Source organism: Bombyx mori, chromosome 15 (genome assembly GCF_030269925.1).
Source record: "Bombyx mori chromosome 15, ASM3026992v2".
Classification (NCBI taxonomy): Eukaryota; Metazoa; Arthropoda; class Insecta; order Lepidoptera; family Bombycidae; genus Bombyx; species Bombyx mori.
Genome location: NC_085121.1, coordinates 13,679,568 through 13,700,998, shown reverse-complemented (window position 1 = coordinate 13,700,998; position 21,431 = coordinate 13,679,568). Strand labels below are relative to the sequence as shown.

At 34.6% G+C, this 21,431-nt stretch overlaps 3 protein-coding genes and 1 long non-coding RNA gene across 6 annotated transcripts; 2 read left to right on the top strand and 2 right to left on the bottom strand.

The window, feature by feature from the left end:
* Positions 1-2,738: 2,738 nt before the first annotated feature.
* Positions 2,739-3,495, bottom strand: LOC134200241 (uncharacterized). Its single transcript, XR_009975068.1, has 2 exons — positions 3,219-3,495; positions 2,739-2,889 (listed from the first exon to the last, which is right to left on the bottom strand). It is a non-coding gene; the product is annotated as an uncharacterized LOC134200241 (long non-coding RNA).
* Positions 3,496-3,502: 7 nt separating this feature from the next.
* On the top strand, positions 3,503-6,537 carry LOC101746361 (polyisoprenoid diphosphate/phosphate phosphohydrolase PLPP6). Of its 3 annotated transcripts, none has more exons than XM_038021391.2 (4): positions 3,503-3,733; positions 4,578-4,724; positions 5,089-5,188; positions 5,427-6,537. In XM_038021391.2, the coding sequence occupies exons 1-4, from the start codon at positions 3,725-3,727 to the stop codon at positions 5,819-5,821; spliced, it is 651 nt and encodes a 216-aa protein (XP_037877319.1). In that variant the 5' UTR covers positions 3,503-3,724; the 3' UTR covers positions 5,822-6,537. The 3 variants fall into 3 exon arrangements, with proteins under 3 accessions (XP_037877319.1, XP_037877321.1, XP_037877322.1); XM_038021393.2 differs by lacking the exon at positions 3,503-3,733 and adding an exon at positions 3,837-3,995; XM_038021394.2 differs by lacking the exon at positions 3,503-3,733 and adding an exon at positions 4,002-4,147.
* A 3,453-nt stretch (positions 6,538-9,990) lies between these two features.
* On the top strand, positions 9,991-10,808 carry LOC101737753 (single-pass membrane and coiled-coil domain-containing protein 4). The gene is made up of 2 exons (XM_038021389.2): positions 9,991-10,116; positions 10,288-10,808. Exon 2 carries the CDS (start codon positions 10,288-10,290, stop codon positions 10,468-10,470), a length of 183 nt encoding a protein of 60 aa, XP_037877317.1. The 5' UTR covers positions 9,991-10,116; the 3' UTR covers positions 10,471-10,808.
* Positions 10,793-19,500, bottom strand: LOC101737889 (thiamine transporter 2). Its single transcript, XM_038021387.2, has 7 exons — positions 17,332-19,500; positions 17,055-17,185; positions 16,602-16,746; positions 16,350-16,474; positions 15,076-15,261; positions 13,962-14,179; positions 10,793-13,268 (listed from the first exon to the last, which is right to left on the bottom strand). The coding sequence occupies exons 1-7, from the start codon at positions 17,561-17,563 to the stop codon at positions 13,025-13,027; spliced, it is 1,281 nt and encodes a 426-aa protein (XP_037877315.1). The 5' UTR covers positions 17,564-19,500; the 3' UTR covers positions 10,793-13,024.
* Between the last annotated feature and the right edge of the window lie 1,931 nt (positions 19,501-21,431).

Genomic DNA, 21,431 nt, shown 5'->3' with positions numbered 1-21,431 from the left:
GGGTTGCCTATGTAGTTATAACAATCTTTTTTAAATGTGTTGGTAAGAATCTGGTTTATTCATGATGTTTTTGTCTAGAACTTTTATTTAATTATTAATGCAGTGTTATTTTATTCTTTAGCTAATATTTATATTATCAGTTGCGTATTGTTTTCTATTTATAGATATATGCCTCGCGTGTATCAAAGAGTGCAAAGCCTTATAAGAGACTAGCTGTACCCGTCCGCTTCGCTGGGCATTTAAAATTGACATGATTATTTCTCACCCCACAAAGATTCTCATCATTAACGCCCCCACAACTAGTGTAAGGAGTCCAACACTCATATAAATATTAGCCTATCCATTAAGTACATGTATTTCCTAGTTATATACCAAGTTTCAAGTCAATAGAATGCATGGTTTATTAGTTTTAACGGAACATCCGTAAAAACCACTGTAGATTTATATATTACACCGGTCACTCACATGCGCACGAATACGCAAACCCGCAAGTGTAGGACGACATTTGCGAATGATTATGCAAAGTTTTCGCTGCATTCGTGGTTTTCCAAGCTGTGTCGGTTTTTTAACAGATAACAAAGCGCGCGAACCTCGAACCTTCGCGTAGTCTCCCACACATTCGCTTGCCCAGTTGCGCCGACGATTGCGAAGGTAACAGACGTATCGCCATTTTCATAGTTCGTGACGTCTACTGTGTAGCGTATCTTCATCAAAAGAAATCCCATAAAAACAGCATGGCTGTTAATGATGTCTGGGAAAGAATTCAAAACTCTTTTTCTTTTCAATGTTCTATTGACGAATTAAAAAGGAGGAGAAATTCGTGAGACATTCGTAAACAAGTGTAGGAGGAAGCGCAAACGGGTTCGCAAATTGAGTAAGCGAACCCATTTGCACAGCCGCTAGGTTTGCGAATGAATGTTTGACGGCCCTTCACATGCGCGCAAACATTCGTACAATGTACGAATAAGTCAGTGGCCGGCATTAGTATAGATATGATCCCTTAATATTAAAAACAGCAATAGAAGCCTATGAAATTGGGAATAAGCCTTCAGTTCAGATAGCTAAGCATTTTAATATAAGTTCGTTGGTTTTGCACAGACATATAATAAGAAAAATGAAATCTCAAGGTGGACAAAAATGTCCAAGGCAGAAGCAGAAAAATATATAATAAAATATATTAATATTTGTTCAGAGTGGGGGTATCCACTTGATTCTTATAACTTACGCTAAAAGGGACATTTAGATCGAATTGGATAAAAAAAAATTTTTTAAGTGTCCAGAAACGGTTTCTATGGGACTTGTCTTACAACTACAATCTGGGTAGAAAGTTACCCAGCTATAGAGACATACTTCGCCATTTTAATCTAGACTCTTTTCTTAACCGGAGGGAACTAATGGGTGGTATATTTCTAAGCAAATTAATCCATGGAATAACCGACACACCTAATCTCTTAGCTCAGATAAAAAAATAAAAAAAATCACTTTGTTGGTGCAAATTAAAACCAAGTAGTGCTAGCCCTAGCGAATTTCTCTATTGATACTAATTTCGTCCCCATTAACCCCAATTTCCGGTGAATAGGGATATCACCAATTTTTGCTTTTTTTCTTTAAACTGGAATTCTAATTGCATATTTTTACATTAGATAACAAAGATACCTCCAAGACTCAATCATTTTGATCCTGATATAGCATCAATACATCAACAACTACTTTAAAATTGCTCATAAAGTTGCGATTTGTCCCTAATCACCCCGTTTATCGATACCTTTAAAATTCATTTCATATAGGTACAATGGGGTTGGCCGGTTAAAGCTTTTCTCAGATGTCGCCAGCGTAGCTTGTTCCCTTGTCACAGAGAGCCGCCATTTTGTGTGTTTTGCGTTCGTGATATTTCGGCATTTTGTGACTTTGATACGGTTCTTATTACTTTCTAAGTAGTGCTAAACAGTTTTACAACATGTATTCCAACTGGATAGTTAAAGAATTAAAGGAGGAGTTGAGAAAACGTGTTGCATCTTTACGAAGAAAAAAAGTGGATTTTGTCGAAAGGTACAATGTTGATGTTTTATTTTAACTTAGAAAACTTCTCTCAAACTGTTTCCGGTAGCTATTATAATAATAATATTAAATTGTGTACCTTAGGAACTTTATTCCTTGTAGCATGTGCCAAAAGAATTGCTCATATTACACACATTACCTACCAACTAATGTATTATTTTGCTTTTTTCAGATTAGAGCTACATGACCAAAATTTTAATTTTGAAACAAAATGAAAAAAATGCTCTAGCAAAATATGCTAATATATATGATTTGCTAGTGGAACCATGTGGCATTTTCAATAGCCAAGAGCGCCCATATCTTGCTGCATCTCCTGATGGCGTGTTGGGCGAAGAAGCTATAATTGAAGTGAAATGTCCATACGCTAGCAGAAAACATGAAATAAATATAACAACGGTGCCTTACTTAGAACAATGTAACGGGATATTGTCTCAAAAAAAAACCTGCCCATATTATTATCAAATCCAAGGACAGTTATACTGCTCAGGCAAAACATACTGCAACTTGGTCATTTACACCTACAAGGACATCAAAGTGATTTATGTTGAAAAAGACAATAATTTTATAAATAATATGTTAAATAAATTAGATATCTTTTATGAAAATATTTTCAAAGAAGCATTGTATGAAAAACATCTGTATTATAACTATACACACTTGTCGAAATAAAAAATCAGGAATATTTTTAATTATTTTTATTGACAATTCCTTCTCTAATATTACTTCTAGTAACTTCTGTACTTTTTGTTTCTTCAGAAACTGGTTTCATATTCCATGAAAATATAGATGGTACAGCACCTTTCTTCAGATATTTATGATAATGTTTGACACCTACAACACAAAGAATAACATTTAAATATACTATCACAAGGAAACCTGACCATAGTTTCAAAATATTTGTTATTGCAATGGATGCAGCGATTTAGATAGAACTTTCAATAGTAACAGCTGATAATGAACAACAGCTCATGAGGAATGTGTTTCCTCCAGTCTGATTTTGTGTTTGTTAAAAGGTTCCTTACAGCATAAATCTACTTGCAAAATTTGTTAGCAACTAATAGTATGCCTAACTAATTATTATTGGATTTTTTTAATAAGAGAACAAAGATGTGTGCTACACTTAGTCGTGCATTATAAATATTTGACAGAAAGAAGCATACCTGTGTATTTACTAATGTTTTCATAGTCAGATTCCACAAAGTGTTTACGATATAACCTCGAACTTTTTGTGGGAGTACTTTTTTCGCGTCAAATGGCCTTTAACCACAGTCTTCTAATTTTCTTGTCCTTCGGGAATTGATGTACTCCAATTTCTGAGCATATTGGTACAAAACAACGCGTCATCGTGCTTAAAATAATTTTTAATCAAAAATTCCAATACAAATATTGAATGTTATGGGAACAATGCACACCAGCGCCACTTTGACAGTTGCCAACCCCATTACAGTAACGTCATTTTATTTGCGTTAGCATCTCCTGTAGTCTGTCACAGTCTGTGTGTACGTAGTCTGTGACCGTTTAAATAGTACCTACACTGATTCATACATTAAATAAATTTTAAATTCTATATATGTTTAGGTGTCTATTGTAAAACTATAAAATTTAAAACTACACGAATGAAATAGTACAATTAGTACATTTGTGGTAGAAAAAATAGGCTAGTACTATGGATATGGTAAGATCTTGGGTTTGCTTTTTTTAAGATTAAGTACGAGTTAGGTATATATTTTGTGTTACATTCAATGTTTGACGCATTCAAAAACTATGCCATAATGATGTACTGTAGGATGAAGTTCTTCACTTTGCCTGAAATCTTTAGGTTCTGCACTGTGGGAGATGTGTCAATATTTACACAAGTGTAACGTCTTGGGATATTTATAACTATTGTTAAATTACGTTTCCATCACGTACCCATTGCAGTTCTACGATCGTCGAAGGTTTCCGACATTTAAGTATTCTTATTCACCGACATTTGAATATCATAATTTCGAGAATAAATCTGAAAAGCAGTTTATATAATGTTTGTCATTTGCAAAGACCTAAGGAACTACTGGATCTTATTGTTATTGAATACAATCATTGATAACTGGTTAAGTTCTGAAATCTCATTAGTTGTAGACTTATGTAACCTGCTTATTTGTTCTAATGAACTACCCGCTTTAGATGACCGATTATTGATACAATTGTATTGAATACAGTTAGACAGAACGAATGGAACTGTATTACAATTTTCAGGAATTAATTCATTTTCGGGAATTAGAAATTACAAATTCGTTTACTAATGTTAATGATTTTACCAAGTTGAATTAATTAGTGCTATTGGTTGTCTCTCTCATTTAATTGATAAGGTCTAATCAAAGTGAATCTTATCATTCTTGAAACAGCTCTGAAGATAACATAATAAATCCTTTCACCTGTTGAATAATTAAAATAATTAAAATGATAATTCGTCCCTCCGGAATCCGGATGCTCAACAGACGGAATTAACTTACTATTATGATAAAACATTTTTATTGCAGTTAGGAGAAACAGAGAAAAAGCGTCAAACTCCACCCATGTTGAAAAAAATTTTGCAGTATGATGTTCAAATTACGAAGACATTTGTTGACAGAGCACTAAAAATAACTGCTCTAAAGTCTTTACGGAACCATTCTCAATTACTAGAGGTATGCAAAAAATTCAAAGAAATCAAATTTATTGGATATTCGAAAATAAATAATAATTACAAGATTTGTTTAAAAATATATAGTTGAATTAATTATTAACTTGTATTGCTGAGAACTGTATTCATTATTTTGAAATAATCTTTAGTCCGCTACCTTAGTTTTTTTTGACTCAATTACTTTTCGTAATTGCCCATTTCAACTGAACACTGCTTATACATATTTATATGTTATGCTTGTTTTATTGAAATTGCCACTTAATATAAATAAATTATGAAATGTTAAAAAATATCCCTTTGTTTGGGTATAAAGGTCCCACTTAAATATTTGTATGTACACAGTACAGCTTATATGATCTTTGTTCCAGATATCATGTCATGGCATAGTTTGGCTGGCAGGCTGGCTCACTTTCATATGGCTGTTTAATAGTAAAGATCTTTACCAGTTGCAAGTTAATATGTTGATTGGTACGTAAACAATAATATTTTTTTTTATCTATTTTGCTCATAAGGTTATTTGTTATTTGAAACTCAAATGACATTAACAATATACTATGGCTTAAACAAAGTATTAGGCATGTCTTATTTGTTACAATATACATATTCAGATTTGCAACTTATTTGTAAAAGCAATTTAGTAAAATTGATGGAATTCAAAAAGAATGTCATCGAGAATAGGTTTGTAACAAGTTTAATTTCTTTTCAGCACTAATTTTAGACATTGTTGTGGTAGCTGTATTGAAAGCATTTGTAAGAAGACGTCGACCGGTACCAATGAATAAGCTCATGGAAGTTGGTCCTGATAAGTTCTCATTCCCATCCGGACATGCAAGCAGGGCTGTGCTCATCTCGTTCATTTTAATATACTTTGATTCGGTATCAATAATTTTCTACCCCCCACTTATGGCTTGGGTAGTTTCAGTGTCCATTTCCAGGGTATTGGCTGAACGTCACTATCTACTGGACAGCATAGGAGGTGTGGGTATTGGAATTCTTGAAGGTCTCTTCATGTCCCTCATATGGTTGTCCCAAAGTACATCTGCTAGTATTCTGTCATCATTGTCTGATGAAAAATTAGATGGTGGAGAATACCATGTATAAACATAAAAAAATGTATTAAACATTTAGAAAGCCTAAATGATTCTAATATGCTTAATATAAATTAATATTATTTTAAAATTGTTAAATATTGTTTTATGAATATGACTAGGCTTGGGCCATTACAAACATGCAACTGAGTCATAAATCATTTTTATCAGACCTCTCGTTCACACTTATAGGCATATCCGATCTCTCGCTCACACGTCTACACATTCGGGTACAAAACTTAAATCAATATAATGACAAAAAAAAAACGTTTTTTATTTAAATTTTTTCCGGGTCACTTTTTAATTCGTTAAACCCTATCAACACATTATGAATAACCAAACGAGTTTGGGCGTTAATATCATCTTTTAATTTTAACAAAGTTATGTTATCGAATAATGCTTCAATGGTTCGCGTAGGATTGTCTAATGATAACTAACACAATTTTTACAAACACTTACAATCTACAATTTACGTGTACCAGTCATCAACGACCACTTCATCTGACTACCCGAACCCAAGCGGTATCCCTTTATCGACATCGAGTTGCGCGGAATTGTCACATTCCTTTTACGTAATGTTTTATGGCTCAGTTCACACATTTGTAATGGCCCAAGCATATATACTGATATCGAATTATAATCGTGCATCTAAATTAAATTATCTCGTTGTCTTTTTTTATTGTAACTTTTGTTGTTCACTTATTGAAAAAAATAAAAATTAACACTTTACATTTGTGTACAATAATTTATTTTAAACTTTGAAAGTACTGAAACGACTTCACTTTAATTAAAAATACTTTTATGGTATAGTCTGGTATTTATTATTTCGAATATTTTGGTTTCTGACCATGCTATGAAACCCGTAAGTGGTTTTAATTATAACTACGACTCGTGATAACCTTGGAAAACTTTTTTTCGGGCCGGCGGCCGAACCTCCTACAAGGTTCCCATGCCCAAGGAGCGCACGGGGCATGTGGGATTTGTCGATCTAGGTACTTTTAGGGCCCTACCGCACCAAACAATGATGGCCTTGAGAGACCATATCAGCATCACTGGGCGAGTCGGTGAGCTCACGGGGCTCAAACCTGACGTTGCTAACACGAACCCTAGCAAGAGTCGTGCCTCGCCGAACCTACCACCGGATCAGAAATTCGACCCACTGAGAAGATCCGGCGAGAAACTCAGTGGGCTGCGTCTGTGGGTACTCGCCGATCCCTTCGTCGCAAGCGACGGGTTCGACGAGACCGATCAAAACCTGGCCAGGTTCCTGTGATGAACATTACAACCAGACTCGCCACGCCACGCCGAGGACGAGGCAATAGTCGACAACCAATGATGCTGGTGTCTGCGGTACGGCGGCCCGACTAGGCCACCTGGGTGATGCCGCTGGTGATCCGGGATACCCCGCTGAGTCAGAACTAGCCTGCCGGGTCGGAACGCGCTACATCGCCGACCAGATTGCTCTGCTATAATATATTATGTTCGGCGACGACAGCGATGACGGCAATTCGTATCGCAGCCTACGACACGCCGTCTCATCCTCCTGGTGCCAACGCGCTAGATTGACCGTAGCCACGACGTTTTATTAAAATTATGCCTACATTTAATTAATTAATTATTATTATTTTTTTATTGCTAGATGAGTGGACGAGCTCACAGCCCACCTGGTGTTATGTGGTTACTGGAGCCCATAGACATTTACGACTTAAATGCGCCACCCACCTTGAGATATAAGTTCTAAGGTCTCAAGTATAGTTACAACGGCTGCCCCACCCTTCAAACCGAAACGCATTACTGCTTCACGGCAGAAATAGGCAGGGTGGTGGTACCTACCCGCGCGGACTGACAAGAGGTCCTATCACCAGTAATTACGCAAATTATAATTTTGCGGGTTTCATTTTTAATACACTATGCTATTCCTTCACCGTGGAAGTCAATCGTGAACATTTTGTTGAGTACGTATTTCATTAGAAAAATTGGTACCCGCCTGAGATTCGAACACCGGCGCATCGCTCCACACGAATGCATCGGACGTCTTATCCGTTAGGCCACGACGACTTCGAATTAATAAGGTTATGCATATAAGGTAGCTGCAGGAAAATCGCTTGCTTTTTTATTTGATACTAGCTGACCCGGCAGACTACGTAGTGCCTCAATCGATAAATAAAATATCTAAACTTTTGTATAAACAAAAGGAATCCGTCTGACGGGGGACACATCAAAGGAAAAACAAAATTGTTATTTTTATTTAATTCCTAGCATTTTCATATCTACCTTTTAAACTTTCTCTGGACTTCCACAAATAATTGAAGACCAAAATTAGCCAAATCGGTCCAGCCGTTCTCGAGTTTTAGCGAGACTAACGAACAGCAATTCATTTTTATATATATAGATAGATATATAGGTATATATATATATTTTAAAGTCCAATAAATATTATAATTAACTTTACATATTATTATCTCATAATGAAACTTTTTAACATCTATTGTGTCGTGTAGGCTTATGGTCCCCTAAAAATATTATATAAAATCTCATTTGATCATAAAAATAGTCTAAAATATTGCCACTGTAGACAGATGAGCAAACGTCTCACCTGATGGTGAGTGGTCATGAATGTCAGCAATGCAAAGGGCATAACAAAGCCACTGTTTAAAAATGAAACTGTTTTCGTTCAGTAATCAATATTGACATATTATTAATATTATAAAGAGGAAAGATTTGTTTGTTTGTTTGTTTCGAATAGGCTCCGAAACTACTCGACCGATTTGAAAAATTCTTTTTCCATTAGAAGCCGACACTGTCCCTGATGAACATAGGCTACTTTTTTTTTATTTTTTATTTTTTTTGGTTTCATGTTTGTTTTAATGTTTCCGAAGCGAAGCGAGGGCGGGTCACTAGTATTGACATAAAGTCAAAGAGATAAAAGAGAGATTAAAGGGTCAATTCCCTTTTTTTTTTTTTTTTTTTCCTACCTAAGCTGATAGCCCTAGCGGCTATGTCAGCGTAACCCTAACTTTAGTAGGTGAGCTCACGGGGCTCAAACCTGACGATGTTGCTAACACGAACCCTAGCAAGAGTCGTGCTTCGCAGAATCTACCACCGGATCGGAAACGCGACCCACTGAGAAGATCCGGCGAGAAACTCAGTGGGCTGTGTCTGAGAGTTAAGTCAATTCCCACTGAAAGAGCAGCGGCGCGCAGCGGCCGTAAGAGCAAGTGACTGAGCGCGGCGCCGCAAGCGGCAGTGTGGCGCCGCGAGAGGCAGCGCGGCATCCCGAGGCGCCGCAATGAGCCTCCGCGTGGTAGCTTTGAAAACTAGTGTGCGATCTACTTCACTCAAGGAAAGTTGTGTGGCAATAAATATGGTGGATTTGGATTTATGTATCATAGCACTGGCTGTAGAAGAAGAACAAGATACCCTCTAATAAAATGACGCGAAATGCGCAAGCGGTAGGGCGGGCGGGTATGAAATGGTCGCTCGCGCGCAGCCGCGAGTCTGTCAGCTGCACCGCGGTCGGCCGCACGTCAGCTAGCTGCGCCGCGATCACCCGCGCGGCGCCTCTTTTGACTAGTCGGTAGAAGGCTCGTGCAGCCTCGCGACGCCACGCTACCCCTGCTTTGCCTTCAAATGACTATGAACTTTTTAATCACGTAGATAAGATTCAAAATAGTTTGTAATATTTTGCCTCAAAAAGACGCTGCCGGCCGCTGCTCTTTCAGTGGGAATTGACCCTTATAATATCGGCCCGCTGAGGTTCTGTTTGCGGGGGTGCTCACACAATTTTTAGCTATTCCTCTTTTAGTTAAGCCTTCGAGTTCGTCCAACCGTCCTCGTTAAACGGTAAGGTCTTTGGGCAAAATGCAATCCGCCCATTCCCAATAAAAAATCTAACTGTAAGATTGATGTCGACATTGGACAAGAGGAGACACTACGTATTAAATGTATCATCACCATAGACCTTTAATACTTCAGTGATCGTGACGGTCTTTAATAACAGTTGTCATACCCGTATATTTTTAACATTAGAGGTATATGATTTTTTATTGTTTTTGCTTAGATGGGTAGACGACGCAAGGCCCACGTGTTGTTAACCACTCACCTTAATTCATTTTTCATTCGTGAGATATGATTTTTTTTGTATGGCTGTAAGGGCTGTGTGCCCGTTGCATGTCCAATAGAGGAATAAAACAGCTCACCATGACATTTCAGTGACGTACAGTGACGTTTCTGACGTGTCCATATTCAAAAATTGTAAAACTTACATACATATTTTTGTTTATTTTTGCGGATTTGTTAGCATTGAAGGTAAGCTAATTACGATCGGCTTGATGATGTAGGGGTATGGTATTTAACTTCCTATTTAATATATAGGAATACATAGTTTATATTATACAGCAAGATGGACTTTACAATTTTCTTTCGATTGTCTACAGGATACAATTTTCAATTTTACAGTTTTCTTTTGATTGTCTACAGATGAGGAAGCTGAAGGGTCCCGTCAAAGAGACAGCTAGGCAGAAAAGGGAAAGAAAACAAGAATTCGCGAAAATGCGAAAACAAATACATACGATTGTGTTACCAACTGTCGTTGTAATATTTTTATTAATTTGTGTGTACGTGTACATTAAAACGCGACCGTCGACGATGCACGACGCATAGCAGTAACTTTATTATGTAAATAGAATATACATTCTTGACTTATTCTGGGGGTGGTTTTTCAAGTTGTGATTGGGACTCAATGTGGTAGCAAGTGAGAGACTTTGTGCTATATGTTTATACTATGTTTATTACAGAAACATTCCAAGTTGTACCAAGCATATCAAGGTGTTGTTTAATAAAAATATTTATTGAAATAAAAACAAAAAAAAATATGTTTTTTTTTATTCGCAATTTAAGTGTAATATATTCTACTTTATATCACATAGTTATTAAGGTTGTTATTGTTAGTACAAATTTGATTTAAATAAATAAAAACACTTCATCAAACTTGCAAATAATTTATGTTTACATTAAAATATTTCTATCCAGGATTAATTTTGACATATGGACAAATAGGATAACAATAAATATAAATCAACAATAATTTTATTTTGCCTTACTTTAGAAATTGATATCTAAAGTACCTATACATTAAGTGCAACAATACATAAAAATAACTTTTAAGATTAGATATTTCTACCACAGCTCAAGTAATACAATTGTTACCAATTCCTAAACGTTTTAACAATTATAATAAATAGCAGCTAAACTTAGAAAAATGTACTAGTAAAATAAGTTTGATAAGTTTGTAAATAAAAACATAGATTCATTTGTAAATACAAGAAGTCATTGCTGTTATAGCAATATGAACCTATGAGTATTTATTGAAATGTTCTTAGCTCATATTATTGTAGACAACACACTTAAAGGTAGTTTGATATATATTTTGAGGTGCCACTATGTTAGTGCTAATTCACACAGAAAGGATATTTTTCGGGAAATTCAGCAGGATCATTTATACTAGATTATATATACATAATTAATGTTTTATGGTCAATTAAATGTCTGAGGTATTGAGGAGGTAATTCATAATAGACACGTGTGCCTGTGTACCGTCCTGTTTGTCGAACTTACTCAGTTTATCATTAATCAATTGCGAAGGAAAGTTTTGATCTGCATCATGTCAAAACGGAAAATTAAAGTACTGTCATTAAGTGATAAACTTAAAAAGTGAATGCGTTTGAATCCGGAAAATCGCGAAATGAAATTCAGAGGGAGTATTAGCGACAAACTCGGGTTAGTGAGAAACCTCTTTAAGCGAGAATGAGATTGTGCTCCCTTGAACTCTCGCTTATCCAGGTTTGACTGTACCTATATTTTCAGATAGTAAACTAAAATAAATATCTTACACCATTTCCCCAATTTACTTTCCCAGTAAATTGTGGTAATTTTTTAAGTCAAATATAATAACTAAAAATACTTTACTATATTGCACTTGAATTGAGATCAAACTTAAGCTGCTTTTATTAGCTTCGCCTGTGTCTTTGTGTCTATCAATGTAATGCTCATCAAAAAATCTTAAAGACCTTAAAAAACTTTACGAAGCTGCGGAAGTTACGGTTAATATGCGATATGTAGATACCTATCTCACAGTACTTACTTATCTATCGAATATATTAAGTGTATAGTCTATGCTTATCTATGAATTAAATTATTTAATGAAATGCAATTTAAATGAAAAATGTTAGCAGCCATTATGCGCGTTTCATTAGTTCACAAGACGATGACCGAGCCTGGCTCGGTATTTTTTTTACATTTTATATGAAAAAGACACAAATATTATAAACAAACAATTCATTTTTTTGGTCTAACCTTAAACCAAACACTCATTGGCTTCGGGTGGCTTAACAACGCCATCTGCTGAAATAGCTTAATAGTATCATTATTCACCAATAGATGTCGGGAAGAGTCATAAAGTTGATTATCGATAAAGTTGATTATTGAAAACACGAAAAAAACATTTTCTGAAAATAATTCGTAGCTAGATCGATTTATCGCCCCCGAAATCCACTGTATACTAAATTTTATAAAAATCGTTGGCGCCGTTTCCGAGATTCAGATTATATATATACAAGAATTGCTTGTTTAAAGGTATAAGATAGGTTGCTGTTTATGGAGATATTTTCATGGAATGTCACTACCCATCTTGAGACGACCTCGAAGTCTCTATTGTATTGTATAAATAATGGCTGTTCTACCCTTTAAACTGGAACTGTGATGACTGAATCATGAATGATGAATACATCTTATAACTATAAATGCTGTTTGGTGGTCGCAGTACGCATCTCATCTCATTTCGTTTTCATTTTATTTCATTTCATGCCATGTTTCATATTGATCAACTTTATTTCATATAAAAGTTTTCATTAAAATTAAAATAAGACTTGACTTAAAGGTCCTTGAAATAAATAGGGGGATATTTGTTTCTCTTCTGATGTCGCTTTTAGGGATACACATTTAATACCTTTTCATAAATTTCTTCCCAATGGCTTCTAGCACTTCTAGGGGACAATTTTCTTTAAAAATACCACCAAAAATACTATATTTGACTTATTAAAGTCAGTTCCCCGAATCATTCGAAAAAAAAACATCGGCAAATGGATTCTAACTGTAAAGTTTATACGAATTCAAATTAATTTATTGATGTGTTAGAAGCGCTCACTGTTCACGTAGATTAATTACTGTTCACGTTTTGTTTTTTATTATGAGCAATATGGAGTATCCATCCGACTAACCAACAAGTGGCCAGAGTTATAAAAAGACCGCTTACGATGTAATAGTGTGTTGTTATGTGAAACTCCAAGTTTTGTAACAGTATGTACGTGAGGAGAGACTGCAAAGCGACGCCGAGGAGTGTGTTGATACCGAATATCAGCCCGAAACAACTGTCGTCGATTAATTGACTAGCTATTTTTGCGCTGAAATTGAAAAAAACAACTCTTAATATATTAATAAAAACAAAAAGGGTGCGTGTACTTATGTACGCGCGTAAGAAGTTATACTTTATTTTTATTAAATTTATTTCTTTTTTTTTTAATATTAAATAATTAATAATAAATATGTAACGTTAATAATTTAATAATATTTAGTATGCATTATATTAAATAATAATTTTGTCATTTATATTACTAAAAAATGAATGCTAATAACACTTTTTTTTACGAGTGTACATGCGCGAAAGTTCACCTACGGCTATATTCAGACTTGCCAAGTTACGTCGGTCGTATTGTAATGAGCGATTTAGTGGGCAACTTCATTTCTGTTAATTTTGTGTCACGGTGCGTGCGCATCGTAAAATTTCACTCTCATCAATTTTTCATAACGCGCCAAAAGAAGTATAACTTCAATTAAAAATTCCGTACAAATCACACACGATCCTTGATCCTCCAAATTTATATCCGATAATATTAGTATTTTAAAACTAGTATACTATTTAAAAAAATGCAACACTAAAGAAATAAGTTTCAAGTTACAATTTATTTATTAAATCTAACTCACTGACTCTCATTGAAACAATGGATGTTATGATAAAACACATTAATGATTTACGGTAGATAGCAGTGGTGTCTCAACACGTCACAAGTAATTAACTATAATATATATATCCTCACCTGGCCAAAGTGATGATGTAATGAAACATTACTCCCATGACAACGTATCCAGCGTAGGAAACGAATACGTTCGATATGTAGGTAGTTAGAAACAGAGCGATTCCTTGTATGGCTGAAGAAAGTGCGGGACTGAAGGACTGCCGGTCATACGATGCTATGTACGCAGCCCCGGCCCCTAACAGAGTGGTAGCGGCTTCCGCAGCTCCATTGTATAATACCTGATAGTGTTTGTAAATCAGAATGTATCCTTTAGTGTAAACATACAAATGGATGCGTTTTTTTTTTTTTATATTGATGCACAAAACAAATTACAAACATGAAAATTATAAGTTTAAATATTTAACATAACAATCTGGATTGCAATTCTAAACAGGTGCATACAGAAAAAAATTAATAACTGAACAGATGCCTATTATACCTTGTGTATATATACATGTATACATACACACATACGCTCACACACTCACACACATATGTAAGTTACTATCTAAGTAAGTTGTATCTTAAGGCACAGGTTCAGTTTGAAAATTAGCTGACCCACATCACAATAACTGCAGAACAAGCGAATGGGTGAGGGAATTCAAGCTGTGATGACCATGGACTTTGGTGACTACTTTACACCAGTTGAGTTATGAACTTCTTCACCAAGTAATATAAAAAAAAAACTGCCTGTCAAATCAGTATGCAACATTTCTTCGAGTTTGATTCATGGTCGAAATTGGTAGGACAATAAGTTTAGGGTAGCAAACTGTTTTTAAGTGGTAACATAATTATGTTTAATGAAAGGAAATAATTCTAAAAAAATTACTATTACATGTTCAGTGAACATACATTAGGTATTTACTAATTACTTGGATCTGTACCCATCATAAGATTATGGACTACGATCTAGTCACATGATTATAAGTATGTTTGCTCTTATTTGTTAATCCCCTAACTTGATAATGCGATATCTTATTATTATACATTAGGTGACAATAGCTCATTCGGACTATTGTCTCTAAAACAAATAATTTACAGTAGCCAACAATGTCCTCTAGACTCTAACATTGTTGTTGACAGCTAGATACCAGTCACTGCCTTTTAAGCCTAGTGAAAATAAATAATAACATACCGGATTCGATTGTTCTTTTTGTATGTACCGCCACAGTATTTGTATATAAGTCTGAGCTTGCACGAAGAGGGCTAAAGCGACCGCATACAGAGCGCTCCACGCTATCACTTTTGGACGGGAGTAAGCCGCCTTCGAGTGTTTCAATATTAAGCTCGAAGCCTCTATTAAATTACTTGTGAATGTACGCTTAAAAAAAAAGAAATAGATCTGTTTAATGTTGGCTTTTCTTTTATTTTTTGCTAAAATTGGTATTAGGCTCAAGATTTTGATTGTAGCTTTTTCACAAGAGTCCATACCCGATCCTGTGGACCGAATGGTAAACAGTCGACGTCGTCTTAAACACGTCATTACGGATCCCCCCGATTCATTAACGGTGCTTTTAGGTACCTCAAGCACCGGTCACCGTCGTCACCGTCCCCGCCGAACCCGTCGCTTGCAACGACGGGCTCGACGAGTAAATTAACTCATAGACACAGCCCACTGAGTTTCTCGCTGAATCTCCTCAGTGGGTCGCGTTTTCTATCTGGTGGTAGATTCTGCGAAACACTGCTCTTGCTACGGACAATGTTAGCAACACTTTCCGGTTTGAGCCTCGTGAGCTCACCTACTAGTTCCGTGAATTTAGAATAACTCCTCGAGATTACTAGAATAGGTAAAAAAAAAAAGATAATTTCAAGGAAAGATTTAGGAACGTGCTGTGTATTACTTTCATTAAAACAAAATTAATTTTCTAGAGTATGTGGATGAGAGCACTGTTTTTAAGTACTTTGAATTCCACTGCAAAGTATATAAAAACAATGGAATAATAGATTAAAATGAAAATATTATGATAGGGAAGCTAAAGTCATGTTTAAAATATTATAAGAAAAGATAATTTATTGAAATTATTGGGCAATTTTATTTTATTTTAAGGGGGATCAAATTATAATGCAATTACCATTTCTTGTTTCAGTGAGTGTTTTTGTAGAATTCATAGAGGGCATAAAAACAGTGGAGACATTATGTTCTATTATTGTTAATCTATTTGGATATACCATACAAGTAGTTAGTTTGGTTTTCAACAAAAGAAAATAATTTGAAAAATGTCTGCAGATGATAACAAGCATCTTCAACTGTAAGATTCATAAAGATTTTAATAGGCACACATAATATAGATACAGTTATATAGTGATTCTATTTTCCCCAGCAAGAAAGGGAAAGAGTGCCACACCATACACATTATTTTTTTTTCTGTTATTATAAAAATGATAGGTTAATGTGATGATGATATATACCTTTTCTGAGTTTTTATATGATGATTTGTCAACAGGGATATTAATTGTCGATATCCTTCTGTGAAAGTATATTCCATATTTAACCGGAGGCAGCCATAGTGCCCAAAATGTTGCTAGTATCTGCGCTATAACAGATAAATAATTTTTCACCATGTACGATTATAGAGGTGCTACTTTGCATTATTATGTAGCATCTAGTTCTTTAGTTAGTTTGTCTTTATATATGTTAATGAGATAAAGTAATGCTATTACCTGTCAAAGTTATGTAATTTAGTTCCCTGTAGTCCATGAATTTGAAATGTATGAGTAGTTGTGAACTGACACCAGATAGGAACCTTCCTGTCAATGATGCGATCCTAGTACACGACGTAACTAAAGGGTACTTCTTCGGATCCACCTGCAGACATTGAGTAGTATTAAAATAGTTTGGCAAAACAACCCATCAACAACTTACAAAAAAAATTCTAAATGCAGAAATAAACAAAACTTCAAATATGAAATTTGATAGATCTTTAATTACAAATTGAACCTCTGTGACACAGGAATCTATACCACGTACCTAATAAGATGATCAAGCCAGACTTCAAATTTAGAATAAGTATGTAATTATTTAATCTCATATTGCTTGATCTACCAGAAATTCAAAGGACAAGCTTTATTGAAATATGAAAGTTTATATTTTTTCTATTACCTTAGTTTCATTACCTTAGCATAAATGTAAGTGTAATAAGCAACTTCAGTGGCCATGTACATTCCATAGAAGAATTGCGAGGCTTGAAGCCACTTTATACTGGATGTCCATAGTAATATACAATACACTGTTATTCCACTGAGACCTGAAAAATATTTGTGATGTATCTTTGTTTTGGTTCATAATTTTTATTATGTTAAACATTAAAAAAAAAACTTTTAGGGTAAGTACTATTTTTCTGTTAATTCCTATTATACAATTGTGTATACAAATACCATGTTAAATGCTTACCAGATAAAATAATAACAGGTTTAAATCTCAAGAAATCAGTTATAAGGAAGACCAGCACGAGTTGAGCTAAATAGGAATATGTTCCTACGGGATAAATTTCTCTTTGTAATTGTTCGTTGGTGATGTTTCTCCATTCTACAAGAAAATCCGAAACGAACGGTTCGGAGGGTCGTATCTCGCGAAGCAGACCGAACAAACACAGGATAAGTGTCACTTTGATCCAATTGAGCATTGTAAAACGATTCTGGGAAATATAATTTGAATATCCTTGTTATGTAATTGTAGTTTGATTTCTTCCTTTGGAGTTTAATTCCCATTAGCAAACGATATAAATTTACATACTCTAAATTAATATAAAAAAATCTCTTTTTTAAAGACGAAGATTAAAGTAAGTGAGAGTCGCCTCGTTTGTGTCTTAGATTATTTGATACAGTTTGTGCTGCATATGATGTCATTTAAATTAGTTACATAATTAGTACTGATTAGAATTATGGCACATTCGTAAAGTTTGTTTAAAGAAATAAAAATATGTTGATAAGCAAGACATTGATATTGACATACTGCTTTACTGCTCTAATGTTGACTTGAGTGAAGTTGAGTGTACCGTACATAGTATTTGTTGGAGTTTGTATATTAAATGTAATGGCAGGCAACACTTGACACTTGATTAGATTTCGAATATTGGAATTATTTTAAATGTTTTAAAAAACAGATCATTGTATTCTCGTAAGAAAATGTCAGGGACTTCTCATCTAGACACGGCATGAAAAACATGTAATAGTTTTATAAAAAATATAAAGATAATATGTAATTGTATAATGGTGTGGAAGTGTTCAAGCAATCTGGAATATAATTATAATGAAGCAGTTGTGTTTTTAAATAGCCCCTCATCACCTAAAGAACCCAACCCCTTAAAATCTTAACCATCCAACAGGTTATGGGCCCAGAACAAATTTATAAGGTAATATTTATTATAGTTTGCTAATTAAAAAAAGCCGACATCACCATGGAAACCAAGCTGTTTGTAAAAAATTTTCATAGCAACCAATTTGTAACGAATTTAATAAAATAAAACCAGTTAAAAACATAGAAAATGTTGTAAAACTTGGCTGGAAGACAAGAGATATAAGGTAATGGAAGGGAGAACAGTAAAATAAGTAACAAATAAAAATAATCGTGAAGACGAAGTCGACGAAGTTCGAGAAGGTGCTAGAGGAAGATATGGTGTTAATGGAGTTCGAGAAGGTGATTTTAGAGGAAATAATAGTAATGGAGGTAATGAAGTTCGAGAAGGTGAAATAGGAAGAAATGGAGAGTTAGTGGAGTTCGAGAAGGTGATATTAGAGGAAATAATAGTAATGGAGTGTAATAAAGTAGAAATGGCGTATAGTTCGAGAAGATGTTGTTGAAAGGCGAAATAATAGAGAATGAAATGAAAATGGAACAAATGATAGCAGATTAACAAATGAAAATCTGGTCATGGAAAACTTTGAGACTTTAAGTGTATTCATTTTAAAAAAAGTGAACTTGTGTTTCGGGAGAAATGGGTTAGTTTATAAGATTGATAGGGAAATTTAAATGCTATATACAACAAGAGATATAACTAAAAAGAGACAAGGATAATTCATAAAGTAAGGGGGTGTTTTCAATGAATTCAAAATTAAGGGGGTGCTCTTTTTCAACAGACATAAACAATTAAGGGGGTGATCATAAAAATATATTTTTTTTATTAATTATACTATAAATACAATAGATAGTCTAGCCGTGGAGGAAGTACACATTATTTGATACAAACATATTTACAGTCGTTTTTTTTAAAATCTTTTTGAATCTCTTTTATAGTTTTGTTTTATTGTTGGTTTTGTTATAATAGATGTTAGGAATTTTTACTTTATTATTTTGGTTTTAGTTTTTATATTAAAATGATTGAATAGTTAATAAGTAAAGAAAGTGAGAAAATTTAATAAGTGAAAGATATTAAGATAATGAAAGGTTATGGTAATGAAAAGTCATGTATGTGTTATGTGAATTCAAATGTTGAGTATGTTGAAGTTGAGCGAGGTTATTTGTTATGAGTTATGTGGTTTGTGAGTGGAGTTGAAGGTGATTAAGGTTAAAGAAGTTAAGAGGGAGATTAACGTTAAATAAGTCGAGAAGGAGATAAAGGAGTTTAAAGGTTAGAGTCGAGAAGGAGTTAAAGGTTAGAGTCGAGAAGGAGTTAAAGGTTAGAGTCGAGAAGGAGTTAAAGGTTAGAGTCGAGAAGGAGTTAAAGGTTAGAGTCGAGAAAGAGTTAAAGGTTAGAGTCGAGAAGGAGTTAAAGGTTAGAGTCGAGAAGGAGTTAAGTGTTAGAGTCGAGAAGGAGTTAAGGGTTAGAGTCGAGAAGGAGTTAAGGGTTAGAGTCGAGAAGGAGTTAAGGGTTAGAGTCGAGAAGGAGTTAAGGGTTAGAGTCGAGAAGGAGTTAAGGGTTAGAGTCGAGAAGGAGTTAAGGGTTAGAGTCGAGAAGGAGTTAAGGGTTAGAGTCGAGAAGGAGTTAAGGGTTAGAGTCGAGAAGGAGTTATGGGTTAGAGTCGAGAAGGAGTTAAGGGTTAGAGTCGAGAAGGAGTTAAGGGTTAGAGTCGAGAAGGAGTTAAGGGTTAGAGTCGAGAAGGAGTTAAGGGTTAGAGTCGAGAAGGAGTTAAAGGTTATTAAAGAGGTTGAGAAGGAGTTAAAGGTTATTAAAGAGGTTGAGAAGGAGTTAAAGGTTATTAAAGAGGTTGAGAAGGAGTTAAAGGTTATTAAAGAGGTTGAGAAGGAGTTAAAGGTTATTAAAGAGGTTGAGAAGGAGTTAAAGGTTATTAAAGAGGTTGAGAAGGCGTTAAAGGTTATTAAAGAGGTTGAGAAGGCGTTAAAGGTTATTAAAGAGGTTGAGAAGGCGTTAAAGGTTATTAAAGAGGTTGAGAAGGCGTTTAAGGTTATTAAAGAGGTTGAGAAGGCGTTTAAGGTTATTAAAGAGGTTGAGAAGGCGTTTAAGGTTATTAAAGAGGTTGAGAAGGCGTTTAAGGTTATTAAAGTAAAGAGGTTGAGAAGGCGTTTAAGGTTATTAAAGTAAAGAGGTTGAGAAGGCGTTTAAGGTTATTAAAGTAAAGAGGTTGAGAAGGCGTTTAAGGTTATTAAAGTAAAGAGGTTGAGAAGGCGTTAAAAGTTTTAAATAAACTTAAAGAGTTTATGTAGGAAGTCGAGAAGGAGTTAGACTATTATAGTTAAGGTTTTATATAGTGAGTCAAGAGGGAAGTTAAGGTTGAATGGTTGTATGGTTGAATGAAAGTACATTTTTGATCGAATTGGAGTTGGAGAAGTAAGAAAGGATTAAAGGTAGCGACATTAAAGATAGTATTAAGTTTGAAAGGTTGAATGAATAGTTGTTGGTTGAATTGAGAGGGATTATGTAGAAGTGGCGGAATGTAAGTGGTTGTGAGGTTTTTTAGGTATGTATGGAAAGAATTAATTTATGAAGGTCAGGTTAGCGTTATTCTTTTTTGGTATTAAATTATAGACGGAGAAAAATGTGTGCAAGTGTTGAGGGGGTGTGTTGGAGTTTGTATATTAAATGTAATGGCAGGCAACACTTGACACTTGATTAGATTTCGAATATTGGAATTATTTTAAATGTTTTAAAAAACAGATCATTGTATTCTCGTAAGAAAATGTCAGGGACTTCTCATCTAGACACGGCAAGACAAACATGTAATAGTTTTATAAAAAAATATAAAGATAAAAATTGTATAATGGTGTGGAAGTGTTCAAGCAATCTGGAATATAATTATAATGAAGCAGTTGTGTTTTTAAATAGCCCCTCATCACCTAAAGAACCCAACCCCTTAAAATCTTAACCATCCAACAGTATTATCTAATTATGCTTTTTTTTAAGGGATTTTATGACCTGATAACTAAGACCTTTAGGTCAAGTCTAATTTTAATGATAACTTTTTTCTATGAAAAATGATATTATGAAATGAAATGAGATGATATGGGATGAAGTATAATCTCAGTAACCACCATTTTACTGAGATTTTTTCAGTGGACTTTTTGGAGGATCCCTTTTTGGAGGTAATAGATTTAAT